At 58.7% G+C, this 24,118-nt stretch overlaps 1 protein-coding gene across 1 annotated transcript in view; it reads left to right on the top strand.

The window, feature by feature from the left end:
* HIP1 (huntingtin interacting protein 1) overlaps positions 1-23,097 on the top strand; it is a gene marked incomplete at both ends in the record, with an annotated part of 32,697 nt that extends 9,600 nt beyond the window's left edge. The window contains 29 exons of the mRNA XM_079545162.1: positions 8,023-8,086; positions 8,640-8,782; positions 9,380-9,436; positions 10,617-10,697; positions 11,981-12,057; positions 12,274-12,335; positions 12,957-13,097; positions 13,619-13,676; positions 15,649-15,724; positions 16,087-16,218; positions 16,810-16,907; positions 17,139-17,211; positions 17,553-17,736; positions 17,813-17,901; positions 17,975-18,091; positions 18,220-18,321; positions 19,228-19,422; positions 19,536-19,683; positions 19,817-19,903; positions 20,084-20,191; positions 20,270-20,406; positions 20,531-20,641; positions 20,755-20,813; positions 21,004-21,097; positions 21,352-21,452; positions 21,611-21,716; positions 21,833-21,956; positions 22,116-22,177; positions 22,906-23,097. Coding sequence (XP_079401288.1) covers positions 8,023-8,086; positions 8,640-8,782; positions 9,380-9,436; positions 10,617-10,697; positions 11,981-12,057; positions 12,274-12,335; positions 12,957-13,097; positions 13,619-13,676; positions 15,649-15,724; positions 16,087-16,218; positions 16,810-16,907; positions 17,139-17,211; positions 17,553-17,736; positions 17,813-17,901; positions 17,975-18,091; positions 18,220-18,321; positions 19,228-19,422; positions 19,536-19,683; positions 19,817-19,903; positions 20,084-20,191; positions 20,270-20,406; positions 20,531-20,641; positions 20,755-20,813; positions 21,004-21,097; positions 21,352-21,452; positions 21,611-21,716; positions 21,833-21,956; positions 22,116-22,177; positions 22,906-23,097 — 3,078 coding nt within the window. The remainder of the gene's footprint in view (positions 1-8,022; positions 8,087-8,639; positions 8,783-9,379; positions 9,437-10,616; positions 10,698-11,980; positions 12,058-12,273; positions 12,336-12,956; positions 13,098-13,618; positions 13,677-15,648; positions 15,725-16,086; positions 16,219-16,809; positions 16,908-17,138; positions 17,212-17,552; positions 17,737-17,812; positions 17,902-17,974; positions 18,092-18,219; positions 18,322-19,227; positions 19,423-19,535; positions 19,684-19,816; positions 19,904-20,083; positions 20,192-20,269; positions 20,407-20,530; positions 20,642-20,754; positions 20,814-21,003; positions 21,098-21,351; positions 21,453-21,610; positions 21,717-21,832; positions 21,957-22,115; positions 22,178-22,905) is intronic.
* Between the last annotated feature and the right edge of the window lie 1,021 nt (positions 23,098-24,118).

The following is a 24,118-nucleotide window of genomic DNA, read 5'->3' as shown; positions in this document are numbered from 1 at the left end:
GCATTATGCACAGGGCTCTGCCAAGAGTTAGGGTGAGCATCTGCAAACCCTTCCAGGCCCCAGCATGCCCAGGAGCCGCCAGCTCTGTACAAATGTTGGGTTGGGTGGCTCCTCCAGGCTGAGGCAGCTGGGAAACATTGCATCCCCCGAGGAGAGATCACTGAGGAGATAATTCCCAGCACAGGGACGGCATACCTGCCCTCACACAGGGGATCAGCCGTGCAAATCAAGAGGACATCCCAAGCAATGGGAGATCAAAGTGCAAACAGGGATGATCCTGTTGTGGGTGCACTGTGAGGCTCTGGGGTGCCCGAAAGCTGCTCCAGCTCTGTCCTCCCAGGGCAATGTGGAGCTATCAGGAGGGAGCTCCAGACATCATTAGTCATGGAGCAAGGAGGAGGCTGCAAAAGAAGAGGGTTTAAAAGGTTTTGGAGTATTTTTAGACCTGGTAAAAAGGGCAGTGGGAGAGAAAAAGAGACCAGTGAACTCTGAGACGCAAACAGTTCACATCGCAGGGTGGGCCCAGCTCTGCTGCATCTCCCCTTGGAGCATGAGCTCAGAGAGAAAGAAGAAATGTCAAACCATGCAAACACAGCGACTCGTAGATCGGTGCAGGACTGACCCTGTCAGCCCGCCTGCAGTGACACACAGCCCGGTTTGCCGACGTGTTTGCGCCTCACTCCCTTCATTTCGGTGGGAGTTGGCTGCTATTTTCCCTGCCCTGTCTCCTGTGTCTGCCCTTCCTCAGAGCCCTCCTTGCCATGCAGCTCCAGAGCTGGGTCTCTCCATCCCCGGATGGTTCTGCTGTCCGTGCTGTGCTGGCACAGGAGGGGACTTGACCTGGACACAGGCTCCAGCAGCTCCATACAGGAATGTCTTTCATGGCACCAACTCACGCTATCCCTGATGGCAGCACCCATGGCAGGAGCTCACCCAAGACCGATCCAGCACTGTTCTGCTGGGTCCCTGCCTCTCTCAGAGCTGGATGGGGCTAAACCAGACCAGGTTAATGGTAACGAGCTGATTGGGTTTGCTGTGAAATGCTGGGATCTCGCAAATTATTTTAAAAGCTGTGTACTGTGTAACCCCACGCGGGTGGCAGAGTAGGAAAATTCACATGCATGTCGTGGTGGAGGACAGAACTGGGCTTTTCTCTCAATTCTCTTTGTTTTCCACTGTGCCCCAGGGCATGCCCATAGCACACTTACCTTAAGGTCTCTGTGTGGGTAAGTGAGGCATTAAAGCCCGGCTGGGAGGTGCTAATCGCAGGGCTGGGGCCTCGTGGTGCTCTGCATTCACAGGAGGAGCTTTGCACCATGGAGCCAGAGCAGCAAGCCAGACACTGCTAGATCTGGTTCAGAGTGATGCTAAGCCCAGCTGGTGCCGAGTTAATTAATCCTGGATCTCGTTAACTCAGGGGGACAGCAGGGCGGCGGTGCCACATAGGCAGGGCTGCGTGGTGGGGACCAACATTCCCATCTTCCATCAACTCCCATGTTTCATTTTCCATGCAGCTCCCATGCATGTTCCATATGCTGTACGTCTTCCAAGCAGCTTCCATTTTCATGCTGTGTTCCCAGAAGGGGCTGCAGTGGATGCAGCATTTTCGCACATCTCAGATGGTCTGTCTTCATTCATAACATCTATACACAAATTACCAAGGTTTTCTTGGGGCAGATGGTGGGCTATCCCAAATCCCATAAATGTTTGCTGAAAGCAGGGCTCGCAGCTAGGAGGGAGCAGACCCAGCGTCCTCTGTCACCCCACATCCCTCCATCCAGGCTTTGCCTCCTTTGCCTGAGCTGTGGTTGGTATCATGGAGACCTGACACATGGCTCCTGCCACGTGTGCTGCAAGGAGATGCTGGGACGGGGCAGGTGCCTGCAGTGGGGATGGTGCTTACGCCCAGAGCGCTGCCTTGTGCGCACCTGTGCGCTGGGATGAGGAACCAGAACCAGAGCACCTTCTCCCGTAGGAACTAGGTTCATTGAAAGTGGGGATTTGCTCTTTGGGACTTTTTTCACGTCACCAGGTGTCTACAGGGTGAGGGCAACTGGTGAAAGCTGAGGATAAGGTGTGAAAACTGGGCGGCTGAGTCCCTTGGCGAGCAGCTGAGCCGTGAGCAGAGCGCAGCAGCCCCCGGCCGGCACCACACAGCATCTTTTCCCCGGGGCTGGGAACCTTCTGCACTGGGCCAGCTGCGTTTCAGTGCTGCGATGCTTTTCCTTCTCCCTGCTTTGGGTTTGCTTTAAGGGAACGTAAAGAACGAGAGCGGAGTTGTTTGGGTTTCTTTCGTGCCTGCCTTGTGAAGCTGCTAAAGCGCTTCTCGACAGAAACGCGGACACCGACCCGCTACCGCGTTCCCTGCTGCCCGGCTGCTCCCCGTCCCGTAGCCCCAGGCAGGGCTCGTGCGGAGCGGCCCCCCGCCCATCCCCGAGTTCGGGGCCGCTCCCGGCGCGGGGGGAGCTGAGCCGCGCGCCGACCCCGCGGCCGCCCTTTGTTGTTCGGCGCAGGGCTGAGCGCGCTCCCTCCTCCCTCCCCCCATTCCTCCGCGGGGCCACGCGGGAGCGCGCTTCGCCCCCGCCCCGCTCCCGCCCCGCGCCGCCGCCGTGGGAGCTGCGGAGCCGCGGGGAGCGGGGCCCGGCCCCGCCGATCGGGCTCCGGCGAGGCCCGGCAGGAGCGGCCATGGAGGCGGGCAAAATGGTGAGCGCATCCTCCTCCTCCTTCGCGGGCCCCGCGTCCGTGCGGGACTCCTCGGGCCGTGGCGGGGCCGGGGGCGGTTCGCCGGGAGCCGCGATGCGGGGCGGCGCGGTGCCGGCACGGCGCTGTTCCGCCGCCGGCGAGACCCGGAACGCTGCGGTTCTGCCGCGCTCTGAGCGCGCTGCGGTGCGAGCCGAGCTGCGGGGCGCCGCGTTCTCGGGCGGCCGATCCCCGCTGCCCGCGCTGCGGAGACCCGGCGCTGCCCCGCCCGGAGCCCGCGGTGCCGTGCGATGCCCCGGGCGCTGCGCGCGGTGAGCCGGGGCCGCGCGCGAGGACGGAGCCGAGCGGGGTGCGAGGGCCGCGCCCACCCGCGAGAGGGGCTTCGCGTCCCCCGGGGGCCGGGCGGCGGGCGCTGCGCTGGGGCAGGGCGAGGCCGCAGGGGCGCAGCGTGGAGCCCGAGGGACGCGAGCTGCTCCCGGCTCCTTCCCTGCTCCGTGTGCCCGCGGAACGGCCGCGCTCTTCTGGAGCTCCCGGCGCCGGGTGGCTGCTGGTCCTCTAACGAATCCGCCTAAGGAAGAGGAAGGCTCCCTCAATTTTCTCTCGTCTGCCCACAGTGCTGAGGGACTCCTCGCTCCGTTCGCAGCTCAGCGGGTGGAGCTGCGGCCGGGAGGTTCCGCGGGAGCGCCTGTTGCTGCCGGCTCAGGCCGATTGCTCGCAGCCCGGCCCCATAGGGCTCACCCCACGGGGCTCACCTCGCCTGTGCGGTGCGAGCTGCAGCTTTGTCTCGCAGCTGTATGGCCGCAGCGCAGCGCTGGTGCTGTCACTGCATCCCGCAGTGCTTTGGGATGTGCTTTGCCATTAGAGGGACAGGTATCCTCGTGGTGACACCTGCACAGGTGTTACCGTTTCCCAAGCAGGTTTGGTCCTGGGATGGCTGCCGGTCACCTGAACGTTTGCCTGGGGATGAGCACGGGCCATGGGCGTTCAGGTTCTGCTCCTGCATCCTCCCCCATCCCATCCTGCTCCTGTTTTCTCCCGTTGCAAAAAATGCCCAAATGTTGGCAAACATGGGACTCCAGCTGGGGACATGGGGAAAACATCATGAAAGCTGTGGAGGACCTGCCTGTAACTCTGACCCTGGGCAACCCCCACTGATATAAATCACTGCTGGCGGAAGAGATTATCTTTGTATAAAATCCCCACTTAAAATTAAAAGCCTGGCTAATGGGACAGCGCAGACGGGCTTGTGGCCCGCACCGGCTGGGCCATGTCGGGCATGGGCACAGTTGGCTGCTGCTGATCTCATGCCCTTATCAATAATTAAGCACGGAGAGTAATGAGTGTGTGTTGGGGGAGCAGCTGTGTGGGGTGGGGAGGGGAGAGCTGGGGAAGCTTTTCTGTGTATTGAAAAAGTCCGTATTCCTCAAGCGGGATTAAAAAAAAAATCCAGAGTAATTGATCTGCATAAATTGTTTGTGGCATTTGAGAAATTGAACGTCCCAACTATCTGGGTTCTGGTGCCGCAGTGGTGCAGAATGCTGTGTTCTTTGCAGTGCGCTCCCATTCCCAGGGCCATAACCGGCCACCAGAGCCCTGCAGAAAGTCCAGCTCACCCCTGGCAACATCTAGGTCTCTGCCTCCCACAGCTCAGACATCCTGCCCGGTGCCCCCACACCTATCACACCTGGGTGGTTTCCTTTATTCTTTCTGTTTGGCTGTCTCAAAGGCAGTGGTTCTGATGGGATCTCCCACCTCTGCCCTCCGCGGCTCTCCTGCTGCTGCTGAGCCGGAGGATCCCAAAGCCACCTGCCAGCAGCAGTGATGCATCCATTTCTTGTGCTGTTGGTAAGGCAAAGTGTGGTGTAGACCCAAATTACCAAGCCCAAGAGAGCAGAATCCAGGCAGAGAAGTTGAACAGCGTGGTGTCACCTTTGGCCACCCTGTGTCCGTGCCAGCAGGAGCCCATGCGCTGCCCCAAGCAGGTGCCTGCCTGTGTTGTGTAGCAGCTCGTGAGCTGAGATGTTGTTTTCCCAACAGAACATGAAGTACATCTCCAGCCCTGACAGCAGAGAGCAAACCCTGGTCGATAGAGCAAGGTTTCAGAGTACCTGTGTGCTGCTTTGGGGATGATGTGGCTGTTTCTTATGGCCCAAGCGAGGGCAAACACTGAGGTTGGTGCCTGTCGGGGCATTATTCCCTGCCTGGTTAGGGCAGGTCACGGCGTTCGGTGCCTGGAGTGGCTCCAGCTCCCAGGCAGAGGGTGAGCGGCACTTTCTGAGTTCTCAGTCCAGCAGTGGAAGCCACACACACCGGGACGCTGGGGCCAAAAACCTGCCTGAAGCCCAAGGAGTCTGTGTTTGGCTTTTGGCTGCTGCTGGTGAGTGACGTTTAAAAAGATGCATGAGCTCTTCCAGCCGCTGTGATTTACACCTCTGGAAGGCTCCCGGGGGATTCCTGTGTCTCGTTCCTTCCCGCCCCATTGCCAGAGGCTGCAGCAGAGCTCTGCTGGACTGGGATTTGTGTTTTAATTATTTTCCCAGATTTTTTCAGGCAGCTCTGTCCTGGTCAGATCTCATTTGCTTCCCCCAGAGCCCCTGTGTCTGCGGGGCTTGGTGGGGGGCAGTTTTCTGAAGGTATGCTCAATCCCAGCTATCCATTTATAGAAAGGAATTAAGGAGAAATGAGGAGCCATTACTAAGAGGATTTGCACTGCAACTTACTCAGTTTCTCCAAATAATTTGCAATAGCTCCGGATTCTTTAATCAACACTCATTTCCTTCTGGAAATGGAAGGCACTGCACAGCTACTGTGCAGAGCTGAACTGCTCTCTGCGTAATGGGAGATTTGCAATTCAAAGGATGCTAAGCCTGTAATTTGGGGAAATCTCTAAGGGGAACGAGGGGGATGAGGCAGCTATCCACTGCCTGCCCCTGTACCCAGCAGGTTTCCCACACGTGCCCCTTTCCCGGTGGAATGCTCAATGCATGGCTCAGGAGCCTCAAATCCATCCTGGGATGCACTGCAGGACCCGAGCTCCTGGGCAGATGATATCCTGGGGGCAGCAGGAGAGGAGCCCTGTGTGCCCCCAGCATCGCTCCCTCCGCTCAGGGTAACCAGAGCTGGCAGCGGCACCGCCGAGGCCATGATGTGTCCTGCAGGTCAGGGACAGCCGCAATGGCAGAGCAGTTGGCACAGCATGGAGGCTGGGAGCAGCACTGTGCCTCTCGCTGCCTGGGTAACAGGAACGGGGCTCCATTCGAGGCACCTCAGCCTCCTGGACCTGGTTTGCAGCAAACCCTCCCACCGCTGCCCCACGTCTCCAATTGCTGTCACAGCTGCTGGCCAGCTCGCTGCCTGAGGTGAGCAGCACCAGGACTTGTGGCCCAAAGCCTTCCCACAGCCACTCGGGCTGGTGCTGGCCTCAAAGGGACGGCGGGGCTTGAAGATGGGGCTCCTGGAGGCCACTGCGCGGCTTCATGGCTGCAGCCCCGCCGCGCCGCAGGGCTCCTCACTCCAGGCCTGCGCCAAGGCCGTGTCCTTGACTCGCCAGGAAAAGCCGTCAGGAAGCGACAGCGTGAGCTCAGAGCTCCGCTTTCAGGCTTTCTGTAGGGACAGGGACCAGCAGGACTCCCCCAGCCCTGCTTCTCTCCACAGACAGCCCTGGCCTGCCTGCCGCCATGGAACCTTCTGTCCAGCAGGCGCGGGGGTCACAGCGCAGCCCCAAGGCCTTGAGGCAGGCTGAGCAGTGAGTTCTGCGCTCCATCCACACCTCAGCCCTCTGGCCTGGTCCAGGATGCTTGCGGCAGGCAGGGAGCGTGCCATGTGTCCTCAGCACAGCCCGCAGTGATGGGTGATAAAGGCAAAAACAAAGGGCTGAGTGGGTTGGTCATCCTGCAAAGCCCCCCGCACTGTCACCTGCTGCAGTGATCCCACAGCACAAGGAGGAAGGCAGAAGCATCTCTGCCTTGGCAGACACTGAGGAACCCAGGGACATTTCTGGGGAATGTGGGTTGTGACCAGCCCTCTTTCTGGGGTACGAGCCGTGCCTGCAGCTCCTCGCAGCCCTGCCTCCCCTCCAAGGACATCTTGGAGATGTAGAGCACTGCAGGGGTGCAGGAAGGATTGTCAATGAGTAAGGCACTGGAGTCAGTCCCACTGCTTTAATTGACTCACGTCAGTGATTAGCTTCTTCTGACAGCACTGAGCCAGCCTGTTTCTCATCAGTAGCGTGGATCTTCACGAAGCACTGCAAACACCAGTGCGCTGGTTTCCAGTGGGTGCTCAGTGTGTCTGCGAGCAGGACACAAGCTTGGGTCCCTTGCCTGCTGGAGTTTGACTGTGGCAGTGACAGGGTGCTGGGCCGGGAGCAGGCTCGGTCCCTCGTGGTTTGGGTGCCTGCAAGAGCCAGAGCATCTCCCAGCCCCAGTGCAGCTCCCAGCCCTGCTCTGCACTTGAGAAAGCAGGTGCAGAAATGGGATAGAGTTAAAAAACGCTCAAAATCCTGCAAAGAAAACTCCTCCAGCAACTGCCTCTCTAAAGGCTACAGGGAGTGCGCTGGCTTCTCACTCAACATTTACCCACGCTTCTCAGTCTGGGCTTTACAAGGTCCACAACGTTTGCATTGCAAACCATGCTTTCCTGGCAGGGGGTGCGACAGCAGTGTGAGCACACGGTGGGCTCATTGTACCAGCTCTGAGTGGGGTGGGAGCTGTGGAGGGACTCTGGGGACAGGTGTGTGGCGGGGCCAGGGTGCACAGGGTGGCAGCAGGGCTGGAGCTGGAGTGGGAAGGCTGCAGTGGGAAACAGGGTGAGCTAGTGGGTCTAAGTCTACTGCCCTCCTCCACTGTGCATGAGGCAAAAGCATCCTGCACAGGTGGGAGTTTGCAAGCCTGCAGTGATCTCAGCATCCCTGTGCTGGATTTCCCGTCGTGCCCAAAGCATCCTCTCTCTTCAACCTGCCCAAAAAAGTAGAGCTGGAGCTTCTGGCTGCTGCCCATGTTCCAAGGTCAGGGGAGGGATTTGCCTTCCTCTGCCTGTCCCACCACCTCCAGGGCAGGAGAGGGTCCTTTTGTGGTCGCTGCTTTAATTGCATCATTATTATGCTGAGTAAATGAATCCTGGCAGCGGCTGAACCTGGCAGATGCCAGGCACATCCCAGAAAGGCATCCGGGAATGGGCAGCATCCAGCTGGCACGAGGCAGCGGCCGCTTTGCGGGCCGGGGACCTGGATGCGACCCAGGCACTGACAGGTGCCGGCAGAGCAGGGGGACGGGGCAGCCCGAGCCCTTCCCATCTCACCCCCCCACCGCTTCTGTTTTTCAGACTGTCAGCATCAATAAGGCTATTAATACACAGGAAGTGGCTGTCAAGGAGAAACACGCCAGAAATATCCTTCCAAAAGTTGGCCACAGGACAAGCAAGCGTGGGAGTTGGCTGGGGCTGCCTGGAAAAGGGGCCACAGTGAGGCAGTGCATCGTGGGGGTGCCGCCGGGGCTTGAGGGGGACGGACAGATCTTGAGGGGATCTCCCTGCCGACTGGGGCTTCCTGCGGGTCTGTCCCTGCTTTTTCCTCTCCTTCCTGCTGCAGCCTCTGTCTTTGGTTTCCCAGGGCAGCAGTGCAGAGCTGCTGCTGGTACAGCGTGTGCCCAGGGCTTGGCTGTGTGTCAGCGATGGCCCCGCTCCCCTCAGCTCTGCAGGTGCTGGTTGGGAAAGGACATTGTGTCCCGCGTGCACAGTGCTTGGCACCGCTGCTCCTCTGCCTGTCTCCATGGACTCATCCTCCTGTCCTCTTCAATTCCCGAGGGTGGGCACAAACACTTTGCTGGACCCCGTATTTTACACCAAAGTACCCCATACTAAGTCATGCATTGCTTGGATCAGCCAGTCGGCTGTGGGGTGACCTCCATCCGTCCGTCCCCCTTTCCTTGACCGGCCTCCACCATGCATCCTGGGCACGCACCACGAGAAGGGGGCACAGACCTTCTGGTCGGTGGTGAACCGGCTGCCACTCTCAGGCAATGCTGTGCTCTGCTGGAAGTTCTGCCACGTCTTCCACAAGCTCCTCCGCGACGGCCATTCAAATGTGAGTGCTCCGCTCTGCCCCCAGCTGTGCAAGGAAATTTCATATTCATCAGCACCCTTCAGGCTCGTGACACTTTCCTTGAATTTCGGGTGTCAGAATCGGCACCACTTCTGTCCCCAGAACACTGCTGTCCCCCGTTCCCTGTCTCATCCCCATCCACGTCCTGCGGAGCTCTGCTACCACTGCCCCCACACCTCCCAGTGCAGCAGACTCAGCTCAGCAGCCAGCCTGGAACCAGAGCTCCTCCCAGGGCCAATCTGCCCCCAATCTCCCATGCCAACCCCCTATGCCAATCTGCCCCCAGTCCTCCATGCCAAGACCCCCATGCATGACCCCATGCCAAGACCCTGTGCTGCATTGCTGGTGCTGGAGGAAACCACTATGCCTGAGCTGTTGGCATGTATATGGGAGTGACCTGACAGTGTTCTGCCCTGTGCATGAACAAAGATAGAGGCACCCTGGGGATGTAAGGTCACTAATGTGTCCAGAACACCCGTTCTGTAGCCTAATTGCTGACTTATAGTAATGCTCACTTTGCCATCAGTGCCCTGCATGCCACTCTCACTTGCTGATTATTTTCTTCTCCATCCCTTGCAGGTCCTGAAGGACTCGGTGAGATACAAGAATGAGCTGAGTGACATGAGCAGGATGTGGGTAAGTGGCCGACCCCACAGATGCCCCAGGGAGGGTAAATCGGGGCTGGCTACATAGCATGAGCTGTGTGGTGCTCAGCACTGGGGACACACAGCATCCCTCACTCTGCCCATGACTGCCAGCTCAGCTCCTCCCTGGAGCCATCTGGCCTCGAAGCACTATCTCTGCTCGTTTCACTTTGCCGTGCTGCAGAGAGGGATGAATGAGAGAGAGTATTTATAGCCAGAAATACTCACAGCAGCATGAGTGACCTCTTTCCAGCTACAGTAGGTTAAATCAAGCAGCAGGGGAACAGAAGAGCAGGCAAGGCAGCTGCAGGAGGTGAGCTGGGAGCTGCAGGGCAAGTGGGGCAGAGGATGATGCTCACAGTGAAGGATGCCCATGGAATGACAATGAGAGGGGCATGGAGAGAGCAGGGAGGGCTGAGGGTCGTGGCGTGAGCTGAGCTCCAACTCAGCAGGATGGTGAGTGCTTTAAGGTTTAGTGTGCTTTAAGGTGAGGCTAGGTTTGCAGGTCTCATTCTGTATCCATTTCCACCAAAATCAAACACATTGGGCAAAGTCAAATGTTATTCAGATGTGGAATACCTTCCTTGGGTACAGGTTACAGCTCCAAGCCCGCTGGAGTTCCAGAAGCATTTGAACAAGGCTATCGGGTGTAGGGCTTAGTTTTTAGGTGGTCCTGTGTGGAGCCAGGGGTAATCCTGGCAGATCCCTTCCAGCTTGGGATATTCTTTGAATCTATAATGTTCCCTCTTTTTTAAGGTTGAAACTCTGACAGTCAAAAGCAGCACTGAATTGTGCAATAGGAGAGATGAGAAAGTGGTGAGCAAATCCCAGGCTGCCACCCCTTCCTAAGTCCACACAAAGCTGCTGGCACAATGCCCACCCGCCTGCAGCCACGCACAGGAGTGGGAGGGCGCAGGCATCTCCTGCTTAGCCCTATCCCAGGCAGTACACCTGCCACAGAGGGCAGCCCATGTGGCAGCACATCACCAGCGAGGAAGAGGAGGGTGAGGAAGATGCTGGGCTGATGAGCGCTGCTGGCACAGCAGCACAGGGCAGTGGGGTGGGCTGGGGGTTGGGCAGGCAGCGGTCGGGTCACTGCCCAGAGCCGGATGAGAAGGCTTTCTTGAAGGTGCAGGCTGCCCCAAGTGTGACCAACTTCTTGGTGTCCCCAGGGCCACCTGAGCGAGGGCTATGGACAATTGTGCAGCATCTACCTCAAACTGCTGAGAACCAAGATGGAGTTCCATACCAAGGTGAGGAGCTCTTAAAAAATGGTGGCGAGTGACCCGTTACATGGTCTGATACTGAGAGGAGGAGGGGATGGCTTTAAACTAAAAGAAGGAAGATTCAAATCAGATGCGAGGGGGAAATTCTTCACCCAGGGGGCAGTGAGGTGCTGCACTGCTGCCCAGAGCTGTGGGTTCCCCATCCCTGGAGGTGCCTCAGGCCACGGAGGGGCCCTGGGCAGCCTGAGCTGGAGAAGCACCCAGCCTCCAGAAGGATGGGGTGGGAGGGTCTTTGGGGTCCCTTGCACCCCAAACCATTCAAGGATATGATACACCATCACAATGCATCCCCAGTCTGCCCTGCCTGGCACTTAAGAACCTGCTGCCTTCAGCACGGGTGCTCAGGGCGTGCTCCTGGCACTTGGAGGAGCAGAATGCTTTTGCCCCATCTCTTGCGTGCCTGCCTCAGGAGCTTGTTTTGGGTCTCTGGAGCTGAGCTGCCGTGCAGGTCTCTTTCTCTGGGCTCAGTTTGGGAGAGGATGTGGCTGGAGCTGGCCGGCTCCTGGTCTCACAGCTCTGTGCCAGTGTGCCTGCACTCAGAACAGCCGGAGCCAGCTGCCAGAGGTGAGGGGAGTGTATTTATGGAAAGGAATGCAGTGTGCAGGGTTCTGGGAAGCAGCACACCATCGATGGAGTTCATTATTCAGGCAGACATTCTCTTATGCTTGTGGCATTAAACTAAAGGCGTGCCTCCAAGAACAAAACCAAACGTCACTGTGGTCTTGTACACAAACATTGCCCTGCATGGGTTCAAGTGCTCTAATCCTTAAAGTAACTGGCTGTGGTAATTTGCTACCTATGGTGCTTTCTTTCTTTTCAAGTTCTGCTGTTAAGATGCTTTCTGAACCCAGGCCATACCCTTGGCCCTGATTCAGCTATTTGGAGCCTTGGCCTTCATGGACCACTGTGGGCAGCCTGAAGAGGCTTTGCCTTCTGAGCAGATGGTTGCCCCTTCTCCTGCAGCTGCCCTGTGGTGCCTTGCAGGAGCTCCATCTCCTTCCTGCCAGCAGATTCTAAGCCCAAGGAGAGTTGTTTTTTCTTGCTGGAGGGAAAATGGGCTCCACAGGGCATGAGGGTTCCTCTGGCTCACCCAGGGCTCAGGAGATCTCTCATTAGACCCTGCTTGGCAGGACCTTGGGATGGACCAAAGGAGCCCACCCTGGGGACCCTTCAACTCAAGCTGCCCCGACCTCCTGCAGTGAGGCTGCAGCCCCTCCACAGCCCCTTCCCAGCTGTTGTTTTCCCCCCAGAACCCCCGGTTCCCCGGCAATCTGCAGATGTCTGACCGGCAGCTCGACGAGGCGGGAGAGAACGATGTCAATAACTTGTGAGTGCAGGCAGGTGGGAGGCGAGGGGAGGCTGGGGCATGGTTCCATGGCACCATGGCACCATGTCTGCTTTCCATTAACATGGGAGTGGGCAGAGCCACCAGCAGGGCTGGCACATCCCTCCTGGGCAGCGTCTGTACGTCCCTGGGGTGGCCCCTGGCATGGGGTGTGCTGTGTGGGGACACTGCTCGACTTTCCTCACCTCTCTTCCCCAGCTTCCAGCTGACAGTGGAAATGTTTGACTATCTGGAGTGTGAGCTGAACCTCTTCCAGACAGGTAAGCCCCTCATTGCCATGCTCTGCCAGGTTTGGTATGCGTGGTGTGGCGTGGGATCCAGGAAGGAGTTGTCTAAGGGTGTCTGAGCTCATCTGTTTGCCATGCACTTCCCTGGAGTTATTCTTAGCCAAAGCGATCCCATGTCAGAGCTCTGCCTGCCTCCCTGCAGCCCTCCTGCAGTGCTGGGGAACGCGTGGGGCTGGCAGCACTGCGTAGCTCCACTTCCCCCCACGCCTCCAGCTTCACCTCCCCACCTCAGGCTCCCACTCCGCAGCCTCTCCAGGCTGAGTTTGTTCTCTGCCTTGCTTGTGACAGCTTCTGGTTTTTATTAGCAGAGAACACAGCTCCCCTGGGTGCTTGCAGTGTGCTGCAGCTGGAAAAGGTGTGAGAATTTAGATGCACTCAGATGCAGTGCGGAAACTGGAGGCTGTGGTGCTGGGTCACTGCACTGACCTCCAGCTCCTGCCATGTGCCCAAATGCACACAGATACTCCTGCTTAGGCCCCACACGTCACCCCGAGCCACGAAACATGCCTCAAAGAGCCAAGGAAGACAGTGGGAAGCCTGCACTCCTGTCAGTTAGGTCTCCTGCTCCCTCTGAGCCTCTCTCCTTCCTGGCAGTGTTCAGCTCCCTGGACATGTCACGCTCTGTGTCGGTCACTGCGGCGGGGCAGTGCCGCCTGGCCCCGCTCATCCAGGTGATCCTGGACTGCAGCCACCTCTACGACTACACCGTCAAGCTGCTCTTCAAGCTCCACTCCTGTGAGTACCTCAGCACCTTCCGTGGGGACTGTGAGCCATGTGTGGAGCATTGCTGGACACTCAGTGCCCCCAGCCTGGCTTTGCAGCACCCTGGTGCACAAGCCACTCTTCTCCAGTGGAGCTTCTAATTCCTGCTCAAGTTGTTCCTGAGCTCCTCTGCAGCCTTTCGGGGCGGGAAGCAGTCTCTGGAGCTCTTTGCAAGGGCCAGGGAGGCCACAGGGTGCGCACAGCTGAGAAAGCTGCATTCCTTGAGGACCTTGGATTGCAGCCACAGCCTCCTTAGTGCCAGCTCAAAGCCTTTCCCTGCCCCAGCACCGCCCAGGGCCATCTCTGGGGACATGATCCAGCAGTGAGCCCCTGAGCAGCAGGAGGCTGTGCTGAGAGCATTGGGACGCTGGCAGGAGGACGAACACCCTGCAGAACACCTATCCCCACACGGCCATACTCACAAGCTGGCCCCAGAGCCATTCCCTCCTGGGATGGGGACACAGGGTGAGCTTTGTACCTGCTTCTTCTCACAGGTCTGCCGGCCGACACGCTGCAGGGCCACCGGGACCGCTTCCTGGAGCAGTTCAGAAAGTAAGTGGGGACTGCCCCCCTCTGCAGGTGATGTCTGGTACCCAGGGCCAGGCAGGGAGCACTGCAGGCACTGCAGCCCTCTGTGCTTGAGCTCAGTAGCTGAGCAGTGCAGGAAAGGGAAATACATGAATCTGGCACAAGGCTCCGAAATCAGCCCTCATGGAATCTTCTGCCGTTGCTCAGAAGCAGCTCTTCTGCAGTGGGGCTGCTTTTTCCAGGGCACCTACTCTGTTTGCCTCATCCACTGCTATTGAATTACCAGATAACTGCCTTATTAATTCTAAAGAGGCATTCAGCCACTAATAGCATTTTATGTGAAGCGTTAGCTGGTGATTTAAAACCCTCAAACCGTTTAATTGCAGTTTTAACTGCAATTTGCACTTGACTCACTGAAAAGAACTTCTCCTTGCTGCAGAGCACCTGGTCCTGCCCTTCCTAGCTTCGCCAGGGAGATTTGGTCCACGCAGTGCCCACTTAGCAAGGGCTGAGAGCTGAGCGCAGCGGGTTTTCTCCAGAGCCAATATCCTTTGGGTAGTGCATGGACACAGCTTGACGTGCTGCTGCAGGAGCATGGTCTGGTGTGCCCCTGGGCACGTGGGGCTGTGGTCTCTGGGCATGTGGAAAATGGAAAAAGGAGGTTTCCCTGAGTGGTGCTTGATATCCAAAAAAGGCAGAGTGTGGGAACATGGTAAATGAAGCAGCCAAAGGAGGATACCTTCAGGTGTCACTGAGGTGTCATCCTCTGCAACATCAGGCTGTGCAGCCAAGCAGAGGAGGCTCTAGAGAGGGAAAAAATGTCCCTTTGTGGTACAATTGCAGCTAGAGGAGATAAAGCTGCTCACTGCATGAGTGCCTACCCATTCAAAATATCCACAGTGGAGTTTCTAATAGCAGCAGATAGAAGTATAGGAGCAAACAGCCAGAGCCAAGCTGCACATACCAGTTACTCAGGAACTCACATGTGCAGTGCATCAGCAAACATTTGTTTCCAGAAGCTAAGGAAAACAACTAAGCTGCCTTGAGATGCAAGGACAGGTCTGCTCAAAAAGCAGCAGACAGTCAATCAGCTTCGTACCAGTGGGTTTCTCGAGGTCGTCCCCAGTGACTGTGCTGGAACTGGTGCTGCTCACAGTATTTTAAATGAGATGGAAAGCAAGTGAGCAGTGAAGTGCCATGGGCTTCCAATACACAATTATTTAAGGTAGTAGAAACAAAAACAACTGCAGATATCTGCAGGAGGACATCACAGTGCTGAGGCTGCATGATAGCAGGGCAGCTTGATTCAAGGTCAGAAGCTGCAAAGCCTGGGGGGAAAACACTGGGTGCAGCCTTCAGCAAAGGGCTGGGCTGAGTGTGGGCTCTGAGTACCCAGGACAGACCCAGAGTGAATGTGGCACCAGGCTGGGTGCTGGGTGGCTGCAAAGGAGGGATCTGTCAGCATCTACGCCGCCACACTGTGCCCCCAGCTGTACCTTCTCTTCTTGAGTGAAACCAAGCATAAAACCAAGGGTGGGGAGCACTTATCACAGGCTGCTTTTGATGAAAGAATTGGAAATCAATTCAAAAGGGAGGCGGACTGCTTGTGGGGGAGATGCTTGTGCACAGAACTGCAGGTGCTGTTGCCGTGTGGCCTCCAGACAAGCAGCCTTGACTGCTGGTGGTGGGGCTGCCATGGGAGCGATGCTGCTGTCCTCCTATGGTTGGTGGCTTTAGGCCCTTCTTTGTGTCCTGTGTTTATTTGAGAAAGCCTCTGTCTATCAGCTTGCCAGTGGTGGGATTGTAGGGGCTGGGGTGTTCCAAGAGGGGCTGTGGGTTTGGTGGCAGCGTGCTTCCATCCCTGCCAGCATGGCACAGTGCCATTGTTGGATGGGATATGTGAAGATGCCTGTGTGGGAATGTATGGGAGCAGCAACAAGAAATTGGGGCAGCGGCACATGGAGAGCCTTCTTTAACCAGCCTCTGCCCCTTCCAGGCTGAAGGACCTCTTCTACCGCTCCAGTAACCTGCAGTACTTCAAGCGTCTGATTCAGATCCCGCAGCTCCCAGAGGTGAGGTCCTACGGGGCTGGTACCAGCTCTCCTTGTCCCCATGGCCAGGAGCAGCCTGATGGCATGTCCAAAAAGCACCACATGCCACCTGCTTGGCTTCCTGGGAATGGTGGCAGCTCAGGGCTCACAGAGCTCATCCCTGCATCCTCCCTGAGTCGGTCACTGGGGGATGGAGCTGCTCCCTGCCCACGTCCCTGGGACTGGGCTCCAGGATCCCTCCTTGTGGCAGCAAAGCTGGAAGGAATGAGGAGGGAAATAGTTTTCTAAACAGGACATGGTGCCCAGCTCCCAGGGCCACTGTGCCTATGGCTGTGTGCAGGACAGGGCTCACACCTTCTGGCCTTGCTGTCCTCCCTCTCCAGAACCCTCCCAATTTTTTGCGAGCCTCGGCGCTGTCAGAACACATCAGCCCTGTGGTGGTCATCCCTGCTGAGGCATCCTCACCTGACAGCGAGCCCATCACAGACCTGGTGGAAATGGAAACAGCATCACAGGTAAGCTCTGAGGACTGCTCATGGCTGACGAGAGAACAATGCTGTCCTTTGGGTCCATGTCCATCATACCCAGGGCTGTCCTTCCAGACCATTCCATGATGAGCTCTTAGTATTGAGTATCAGTGTGGGGGCTGTGATTGCTGCATGCTGTCAACGGGGGCTGCTGGGTGCCCAGCAAAGAGCCTATGTGCTGCCGAGGCTGAGTCAGGCTGAACTTATCCCATCACTGCTTCTCATAATAGTTTGGTGCCCTCCAGTGATGGCTGCCTGGAGATGTTTTGCTTCCCAGCATCGCCACACAGCTCACTCACTGTGCTGGTGTGGCATGGAGAGGAATCTTTGCACCCTCTTTGTGAAGGGTTCTGTATGGGCACTCAGCATTTTAGGAAGGAAAGGAGTGTGAAATGGCTCTGAGGACCTGCCCCAAGGACTGCAGGTGCCCCTCAAGGGCTCTGGGCAGGCAGCACATACAGGCAGCAGCCCTTCACCTCCAGGACACCAGCCTGGGGGTACTGGGGGGCCACGGGCTCTGTTGCCCCTCGCAGGGCAGCAGTGGGGCTCATCCAGTCCCTTGTGCTTCTCTTCCCACAGAGCCTTTTTGACAACAAGTTTGATGACATCTTTGGCAGCTCGTTCAGTAGCGACCCCTTCAACTTCAACAGCCAGAACGGGATGAACAAGGATGATAAGTGAGTCTCCGTGTTGATGACTGCTCCTGACACCAGGGACATGTCCCCAGTGGGGCCATCTCAGTGCACAGTCCTGGGAGCCCCAGGTCCCCTTGTTTGTAGGCATAGAGTAGGAGACAAGGGTGGACTCAGCTGTCCCCAGGGGACACAGTGGTGCTGTGGGGACCTTCTCTTCATCTCCATACCCTGGTGCCAGGAACACTGATGGGATGCCTGCTGTCTCCTCCCCAGGGACCGGCTGATCGAGCAGCTCTACAGGGAGATCGGGGCTCTGAAGGAGGAGCTGGAGAGCTTCAAGGCTGAGGTGGGTGACAGCCCCTTGGTCACAACGTGCCACGTGTTGGATGCAGGCCCGCAACACCAGGCTGGGGGACTATAGTGGGCCTTGGGCAGCTCCCACTGCATAGGGACCGGTGGGGCAGTGTGAGGTGACAGTCGAGTCCCTGCAGTGTGGGGTGGCAAGGACACAGCCACCCCAGCCCTGACACCATCCACAACCTTCCCCAAAACAAGTGCCTCCAATCCCTGTCTGTCCGGCACGGGAAGGGCCCTGTGGGCTCTGCAGCTTGCCTTGCTCACTGTCTGAACTCAGATAGGGTGTTTGGGGCTGCCAGGTGCTGAACAGTGCCATGACTGTGCCCACAGAGTGAGCGGCGTGGCCTGCAGCTGCGCGGGCGCATCAGTGAGCTGGAGGCAGAGCTGGCCGAGCAGCGACACCTGAAGCAGCAGGCACTGGATGACAGCGAGTTCCTGCGCACGGAGCTGGAGGAGCTGAAAAAGCAGCGGGAGGACACGGAGAAAGCACAGAGGAGCCTGACGGAGATCGAGAGTGAGGAGGGGGCCTGGGGAGGGCGGCGGTGGGCCACGGGGTGCACCCAGAGCTCACTTGGCCCCGTGCACGGCAGGGAGGGCGCAGGCAAATGAGCAGCGGTACAGCAAGCTGAAGGAGAAGTACAGCGAGCTGGTGCAGAACCACGCCGACCTGCTGCGAAAGGTGGGCCTGCAGCCACCCGCCGGGCACAGGGACCTGGCCGGGCCGGCTGCTGAGCATCTGCTGCCATCCCCAGAACGCAGAGGTGACCAAGCAGGTAACGGTGGCAAGGCAGGCCCAGGGCGATGTGGAACGGGAGAAGAAGGAGCTGGAGGATTCCTTCCAGCGGGTGAGCGAGCAGTCCCAGCGGAAGGTGAGTAGGGTGCGCAGTGGGGATGGGGATGGCGACCCCTGCTTACACTCAGAGGAGAGGACGTGAGCTCAGCAGTGGGTGGGCACCCCACAGGGACCGGCTCAGGGTGACGTTTCTCCTGTCCACAGTCCCAGGAGCAGGCAGAGGTGCTAGAGACGTTGAAGCGGGAGCTGGCAGCCAGCAAGCAGGAACTGCAGGTCTTGCAGGGAACGCTGGAGACCAGCATGCAGGTGAGAGCCAGGCTGCGGCCCCACTGTCAGCACCCTGCTGCAGTTTCAGAGCCTAGTCCCAGACCTTTGCTCAGGCTCATATGGGACTCATGGCATTCATCCTCCCCTAAGCTGAGGGGCAGGTTTCCCTTTTCTTGTCTCAGTGCTTTGGCAAGGCAAGGCATTGCCCAGCAAGTTGCCCTTGGGGTGACAAACAGCATTGCACCCTTGTCTGTTCCAGACGGGGGTGGGTTTCATGATCGTATCATGAGGTTCACACCCATGGGTGTGAGGCTGTACCCACACAGCCTCCTGCAGCAGGGACTCATGGGACAGAGGGGACAGGATCCGAGAGCTCGTCACCTGCCTGCAGCCTGCCTTGGAGCCAGCAGACAGCCCTCATCCCCATGTCTTGTAACCACTGACAGATTGACAGTGTGGCTTTGCCCACTGCAGAGCTCTTGCAGGCAATATGCCCTCATGTCACAGCCTCTGCATGCTCTGCCATGCTAGAAGGTCCATTGTGCCCACTGTGACATGGCCCTTTGCTACTCAGGACTGCAGGGGTCTCCAGGCTCCAGAGCTGGCAGGGAGTGGAGCTGCTCTTTCCAGGGTGGGCAGACAGGCTTGCAGGGGTCAAGAGCCCTTCATGTACTTGTGCATCAGGATGACGACAATCATCACCCAGTGGCACCCCATGGGGCCTCAGCTGGCCTCGTGCAAGGCCATCCCATGTTGCAAGGCACCACCAGGCTGCCCAGATGTGGGTGATGCAGGGCTGTGCCCTGCCCACAGCTCTGCGCACTGCGGCACGCTGAGCAGTGCTTGTGCCTGGACCATGAGCTACATGCAGTTGCCCACATGCAAGGGATGGTTCTCTAGCCATGCTTTTAGCACAGCCCTGATGGGATTCTTGTGCCCGGCCAGGCGGGAGCAGAGCAGAACGCCCGGATAGCAGGCCTGGAGCAGGAGCGGGACAGCCTGAGCCATGCAGCAGCGCAGCACAGCAAGGAGCTGGCAGCCCTGCAGGCTGAGCTGCAGCAGCTGCGGGACGTGCTCAGCAGCGAGAAGGAGAGTAACAGGAAGCAGCTGGAGACACTGCAGACACAGCTGCAAGATAAGGTACCCCAGAAGCACCGCAAGCACGGGCATCCCTGCACTGTCCTGTGCTGAGCCCTGGTTTGGCAGCGCTGGGTATCAAGGTGTGCAGCCTGACGCTAGTGCTGCCCCAGCAGGAGGCTGCAGAGCGAACCCTGCAGCAGCGCCAGGCCGAGGAGCAGTTTGCTCTGCTGCAGGGCAGCGTGCAGGAGGCAGAGCGCATGGTGCAGGATGCCCTCGGCCGCCTCGAGGACCCCGCTCACATCAGTTGCACTGGCTCAGCAGGTGAGATCCCCAGTGCCTGCTGAAGGTGGCATGTCCCAGAGAATGTCCCTAACTCTAAGCTGATTTCCCCTGGGACAGCCCAGCGTGGCAAGGTGTTGTCCTATGTCTGAGTCCTGTCTCTTTGTGTGTGCAGATTACCTCCTGTCCAGGACATCGGCAGCCTCTGAGTGCATTGAGAGGCTGCAGGATGCACACAGCAAATACCTTGCCAACCGCACAGGTGAGGCAGGGCTTGGCTGTGTGGGAGGGGCTGCTCCTGCATGACGCAAGGTGACAGACCGGGGCTGGGACCCACAGCCAAGGCACTGCGGAGCCCAGAAGGGAGTTGGGGAAGCAAACGTAGGAGCCAAAAGGGCTCCTGGGCTGCTTCAGCTGAGCCATGCGCCCCCTGTGCCTGCAGACGTGAGCGCCCTGCTGCCCTGCGTGGCACTCTTTGCCCACCTCATCAGCGACACCATCCTGCAAGGCAGTGCTACCTCCCACATGGCCCCAATGGAGCCCGCTGACCGTGAGTGCTGCCTTCCATGGGGCTGGGAGTCCCTGTTCCCACAGACAGACCCCTCAGCCCCTCCTGCTGCCTGCACAGGGCTGCTGGAGACATGCAAGCAGTGCGGCAGTGAGGCCATCAGCTACCTCAGCTCCCTGCAAGACCCGGGCAGTGTGGCAAGTGCTGACTGCACAGCAGTGACCAACTGCCTGCGCCGGATCAGCACCATCGGGGAGGTGGGTGTATGGGCATCACCCCAAGTGTGAGTGAGGAATGGGGATAGGGGTCAGTGGCCCTCATGGAGCAGGCAGGGTGGCGGCACTGGCTGTGTCATCCCTGGATGCTCCATCCTGTCCCCAGGAGCTGCGACCCAGAGGGCTGGACGTGGAGCAGGAGGAGCTGGGAGATCTGGTGGACAAGGAGATGGCGGCTACATCGGCAGCCATTGAGACTGCAGCTGCCAGGATCGAGGTGAGCTGTGCTGCTGGGGCTGCCCCACAAGGTCACCCCGTGCCACCTGCACGAGGCCAGGTATGGCAGCTGAGCACTGCAGGCGGCTCAGCATGGCTCTGTTCCTCTTCCAGGAGATGCTGAGCAAGGCCCGGGCTGGTGACACCGGGGTCAAACTGGAAGTGAATGAGAGGTGAGTGGTGATGGGGCACGTGGGTTAAGGTGCTGGTTTAAATGCCAGTGTGAAGAGAGGAGGACAAAGTGTGTAGGGATGTAGGAAGGAGCTGAGGAGACACAACAAGCTGCAGTGTTGCAGGGGTGGGTGTCTGCCCCAAGGCTCTGGGGTCTCCCCACCCCACAGCTCACTGAGGTTTATCTTGCAGGATCCTGGGTTCCTGCACCGGCCTCATGCAGGCAATCCAGGTGCTTGTCCTGGCATCCAAGGACCTGCAGCGGGAGATTGTGGAGAGCGGACGGGTGAGCATCAAGGATGGCAGCCCAGAACCACACCCTGGGTCTCCATTATGTGCCCCACGGGTGTGAGTGCCATCCTTGCAGACCTCATCCTGGAAGCATGGCACTTAGGGGAATCTATGACACACAGGGTTAGGTGTCACTCCCACCCACGGTCTGAACAAAATCCTAAGAGCTGAGGTCTGGGTTCCTGTCACCCTGGCGTGTGGATATGTCCCCTTGTTCCCAGCATGTGATTGTTCCTGTCCCCCACACAGGGCGCAGCGTCCCCCAAGGAGTTTTACGCCAAGAATTCCCGCTGGACGGAGGGCCTCATCTCTGCCTCCAAGGCCGTGGGCTGGGGAGCAACCGTCATGGTGTAAGTGTCACTGTCATGGTGTGAGCATCACTGTGATCTGTGGAGGGTGGTTGAGTCCTGCTGTCCCCAAGGGGAGGGGACTGAAGGCAAGAAGGGTGAGCAGGTAGCAGCACAGGGCCGGCTCGAAGGGTGCTCCAGCACCTCCTGTCCTCCTGCAGGGATGCTGCTGACCTGGTGGTACAAGGGAAAGGGAAATTTGAGGAGCTGATGGTCTGCTCCCACGAGATTGCAGCTAGCACTGCGCAGCTGGTGGCAGCCTCCAAGGTAAGGGCCCGATACACTGTTCCCCTGTCTGTGCTCTGGGGCTCTCAGTATTGCACCAGGTCCTCAGTTGGGATCGTGGTGCCCCGCGAGCACGGCCCTCCTCTCGGCCCCGGCAGGTGAAGGCAGACAAGGACAGCACCAACCTGTCCAAGCTGCAGCAAGCCTCTCGGAGCGTCAACCAGGCCACAGCTGGCGTGGTGGCCTCCACCAAGTCTGGGAAGTCACAAATTGAGGAGAAAGGTGAGTACGGGGCTGTGGGCCTGCACCCACATCTCTGCCTGCTGTGCTTGTGGCGCTTGGCTGGCTGTAGCCAAGCACAGGATGGGTTCTGCCTGTGGTGCTGGGCAGGGGGTTGAGCTGCAGAAGTGGCCCACAACAGTGATGTCTGTTCCTCTGCAGATAGCATGGACTTCTCCAGCATGACACTAACGCAGATCAAGCGCCAAGAAATGGACTCTCAGGTAGGAGCTTCCTCTGGGCTTTTGGAAATGCAGCCGCAGTGCATCCAGCATGTTTGGGCTTATGAGTGGGTGCCCAAGCTGTGCTGGGGAGGGGAGCACCACAGCTCATCTGAGCCATTCCCCCACTCCTGGGGCAGATACTCATTACTCAAACACGTGACTGGGGGCACTGTGCCCATCTGCTGCCCACACAGAGAATGTGGAAACGGAATGAGCCCAGCACCCAGGCAACAGCAGCTTGTAGGGGAAGAAAGGGGCATGAAGATGAAGGCTGGACTTAGCAAAGACCCACTTGTTCCTTGAGCATTCCCCAGCCCCACACAAATTTGCTCCGCCCCCTCTTCGGACCTTTTGCTGCCAGAGCATCAGTGGGGGGATGTACCTCAGGACGCTTGGGCTTGGGACTGGTTGACAGTGGTCATGCTGCTGAGACATGAGGTGACAATAGCAGTGTGTGCTTTGTGCTGAAGGTGCGAGTGTTGGAGCTGGAAAACCAACTGCAGAAAGAGCGGCAGAAGCTGGGGGAGCTGCGCAAGAAGCATTATGAGCTGGCAGGAGTGGCGGAGGGCTGGGAGGAGGATGGTGAGTACTGTGGGTGCTGCAGGAGGGCACACTGCTGCGTCCTGCTGCCCTTGAGCCATGCCATAAAGCCTCGGGATCTTGGGGTAGCAGGACCCTCAGGCAGAGCTCGTTGCCCCACAGCCCCTGACTGCCCATCTCCTTCCCAGGCACCGATTAGCCTCCGCAGCAGGAGCAGCCAGCAGCAGAGACCCCTTCGGTCAGCCGGGACCCAGCTTGGTGCAGCCCTTTTCAGAAGACACACAATAAACTGGTGCAAAATTCACCCTGAAGCACACGCCCTCCGCATTCCCCGAGAGCTGCCTCCAGCACTGAAGGACCAAGAGCCGCATCGCTGCTGATGGAGCCCCTGGGGCTGTGAGCGAGGGCTGCCCGGCCTCACGCCAGCTGCAACCTGCACGTGTATTTATTAGAGCTGCTTGGGGGGTCTCTGGGGTGGTCTCTAACCCTTTAGTTTCGTTTTTGCACAGATTTCTCTGAACTGTTTGACCCAGCTCTGGTGGATCGGGAGCGTTCGGGTTTCCTTCGCCTCTTGCTGCTTCTCCAGCCTTAACATATTCACTGGTGCAGTGCAGCTTCCCTCCCCCACTGAGGAGCCTGGGGCCGTGGGGATGCAGCAGGGCCAGGACAAGCTCTGCTGGTGCTGCTGGGCCAGCCCAGGTTCTGGTGCTAGGCCTGGTGCTCCCATGGCCCCAGCCCACACGGGGGCCCCGAGTGCCTTTGGCCACCGTGAGAGCCAGGGCCTGCGTTGCTGCCTGGGGCTCATTTGTGGGGTGCTGAGCTTCCTCTGGGGAAAGCCGCTGCCCCTCTGAGCCCTGCAGAGCTCACAGCCCCGTGCTGGGGGGTGGCTGGCAGCGAGGAGGGCCTGGGCTGGCAGCAGGAGCAGGGCAGCGATGGGCTCCAGGCCCCGTGTCCCCAATGTGCCCTGTGCTGAGCAGTGCCTGGAGCAGAGGAGCTGGGCCGCCCTGGCACATCACTGTGTTCATGCCAGCAATAAACCATGGGCAAGGTGCTCGGCTCACTGCTGGGCAACATCTGCTTCCAGAGGCACGGGATGGCCCAGGGCGGCACAGACGGGTCAGGGAGCAGCAGCCAGCCGCCCCAAAGCCGCAGCGAGCAGCCCCACCATGCCTCTGTCCCCAGGTAGGGGTGGCTGTGGGGCGGGACACCAAGCCCCAGCCGGGAACCTTTGTGCCTTGGAGCAGGGGGGAGCTCTGACCGCAACCCCACTCGTTGCGCTGTGGCGGGGTCAGATCGGTGCACAAGTACAGCCATGCCCTCGGCCACCCTGCACAGCCAGCCGCCTCGTGGATCTGGGGCCGATTCGGGGGGAGGAACAGCCGCGTGGGGCCCCGCGGGTGC

The sequence above is a fragment of the Tetrao urogallus genome (assembly GCF_951394365.1).
Source record: "Tetrao urogallus genome assembly, chromosome: 20".
Lineage (NCBI taxonomy): Eukaryota > Metazoa > Chordata > Aves > Galliformes > Phasianidae > Tetrao > Tetrao urogallus.
The sequence above is the reverse complement of the archived record's forward strand: the minus strand, read 5'-3'. Positions and strand labels throughout refer to the sequence as shown.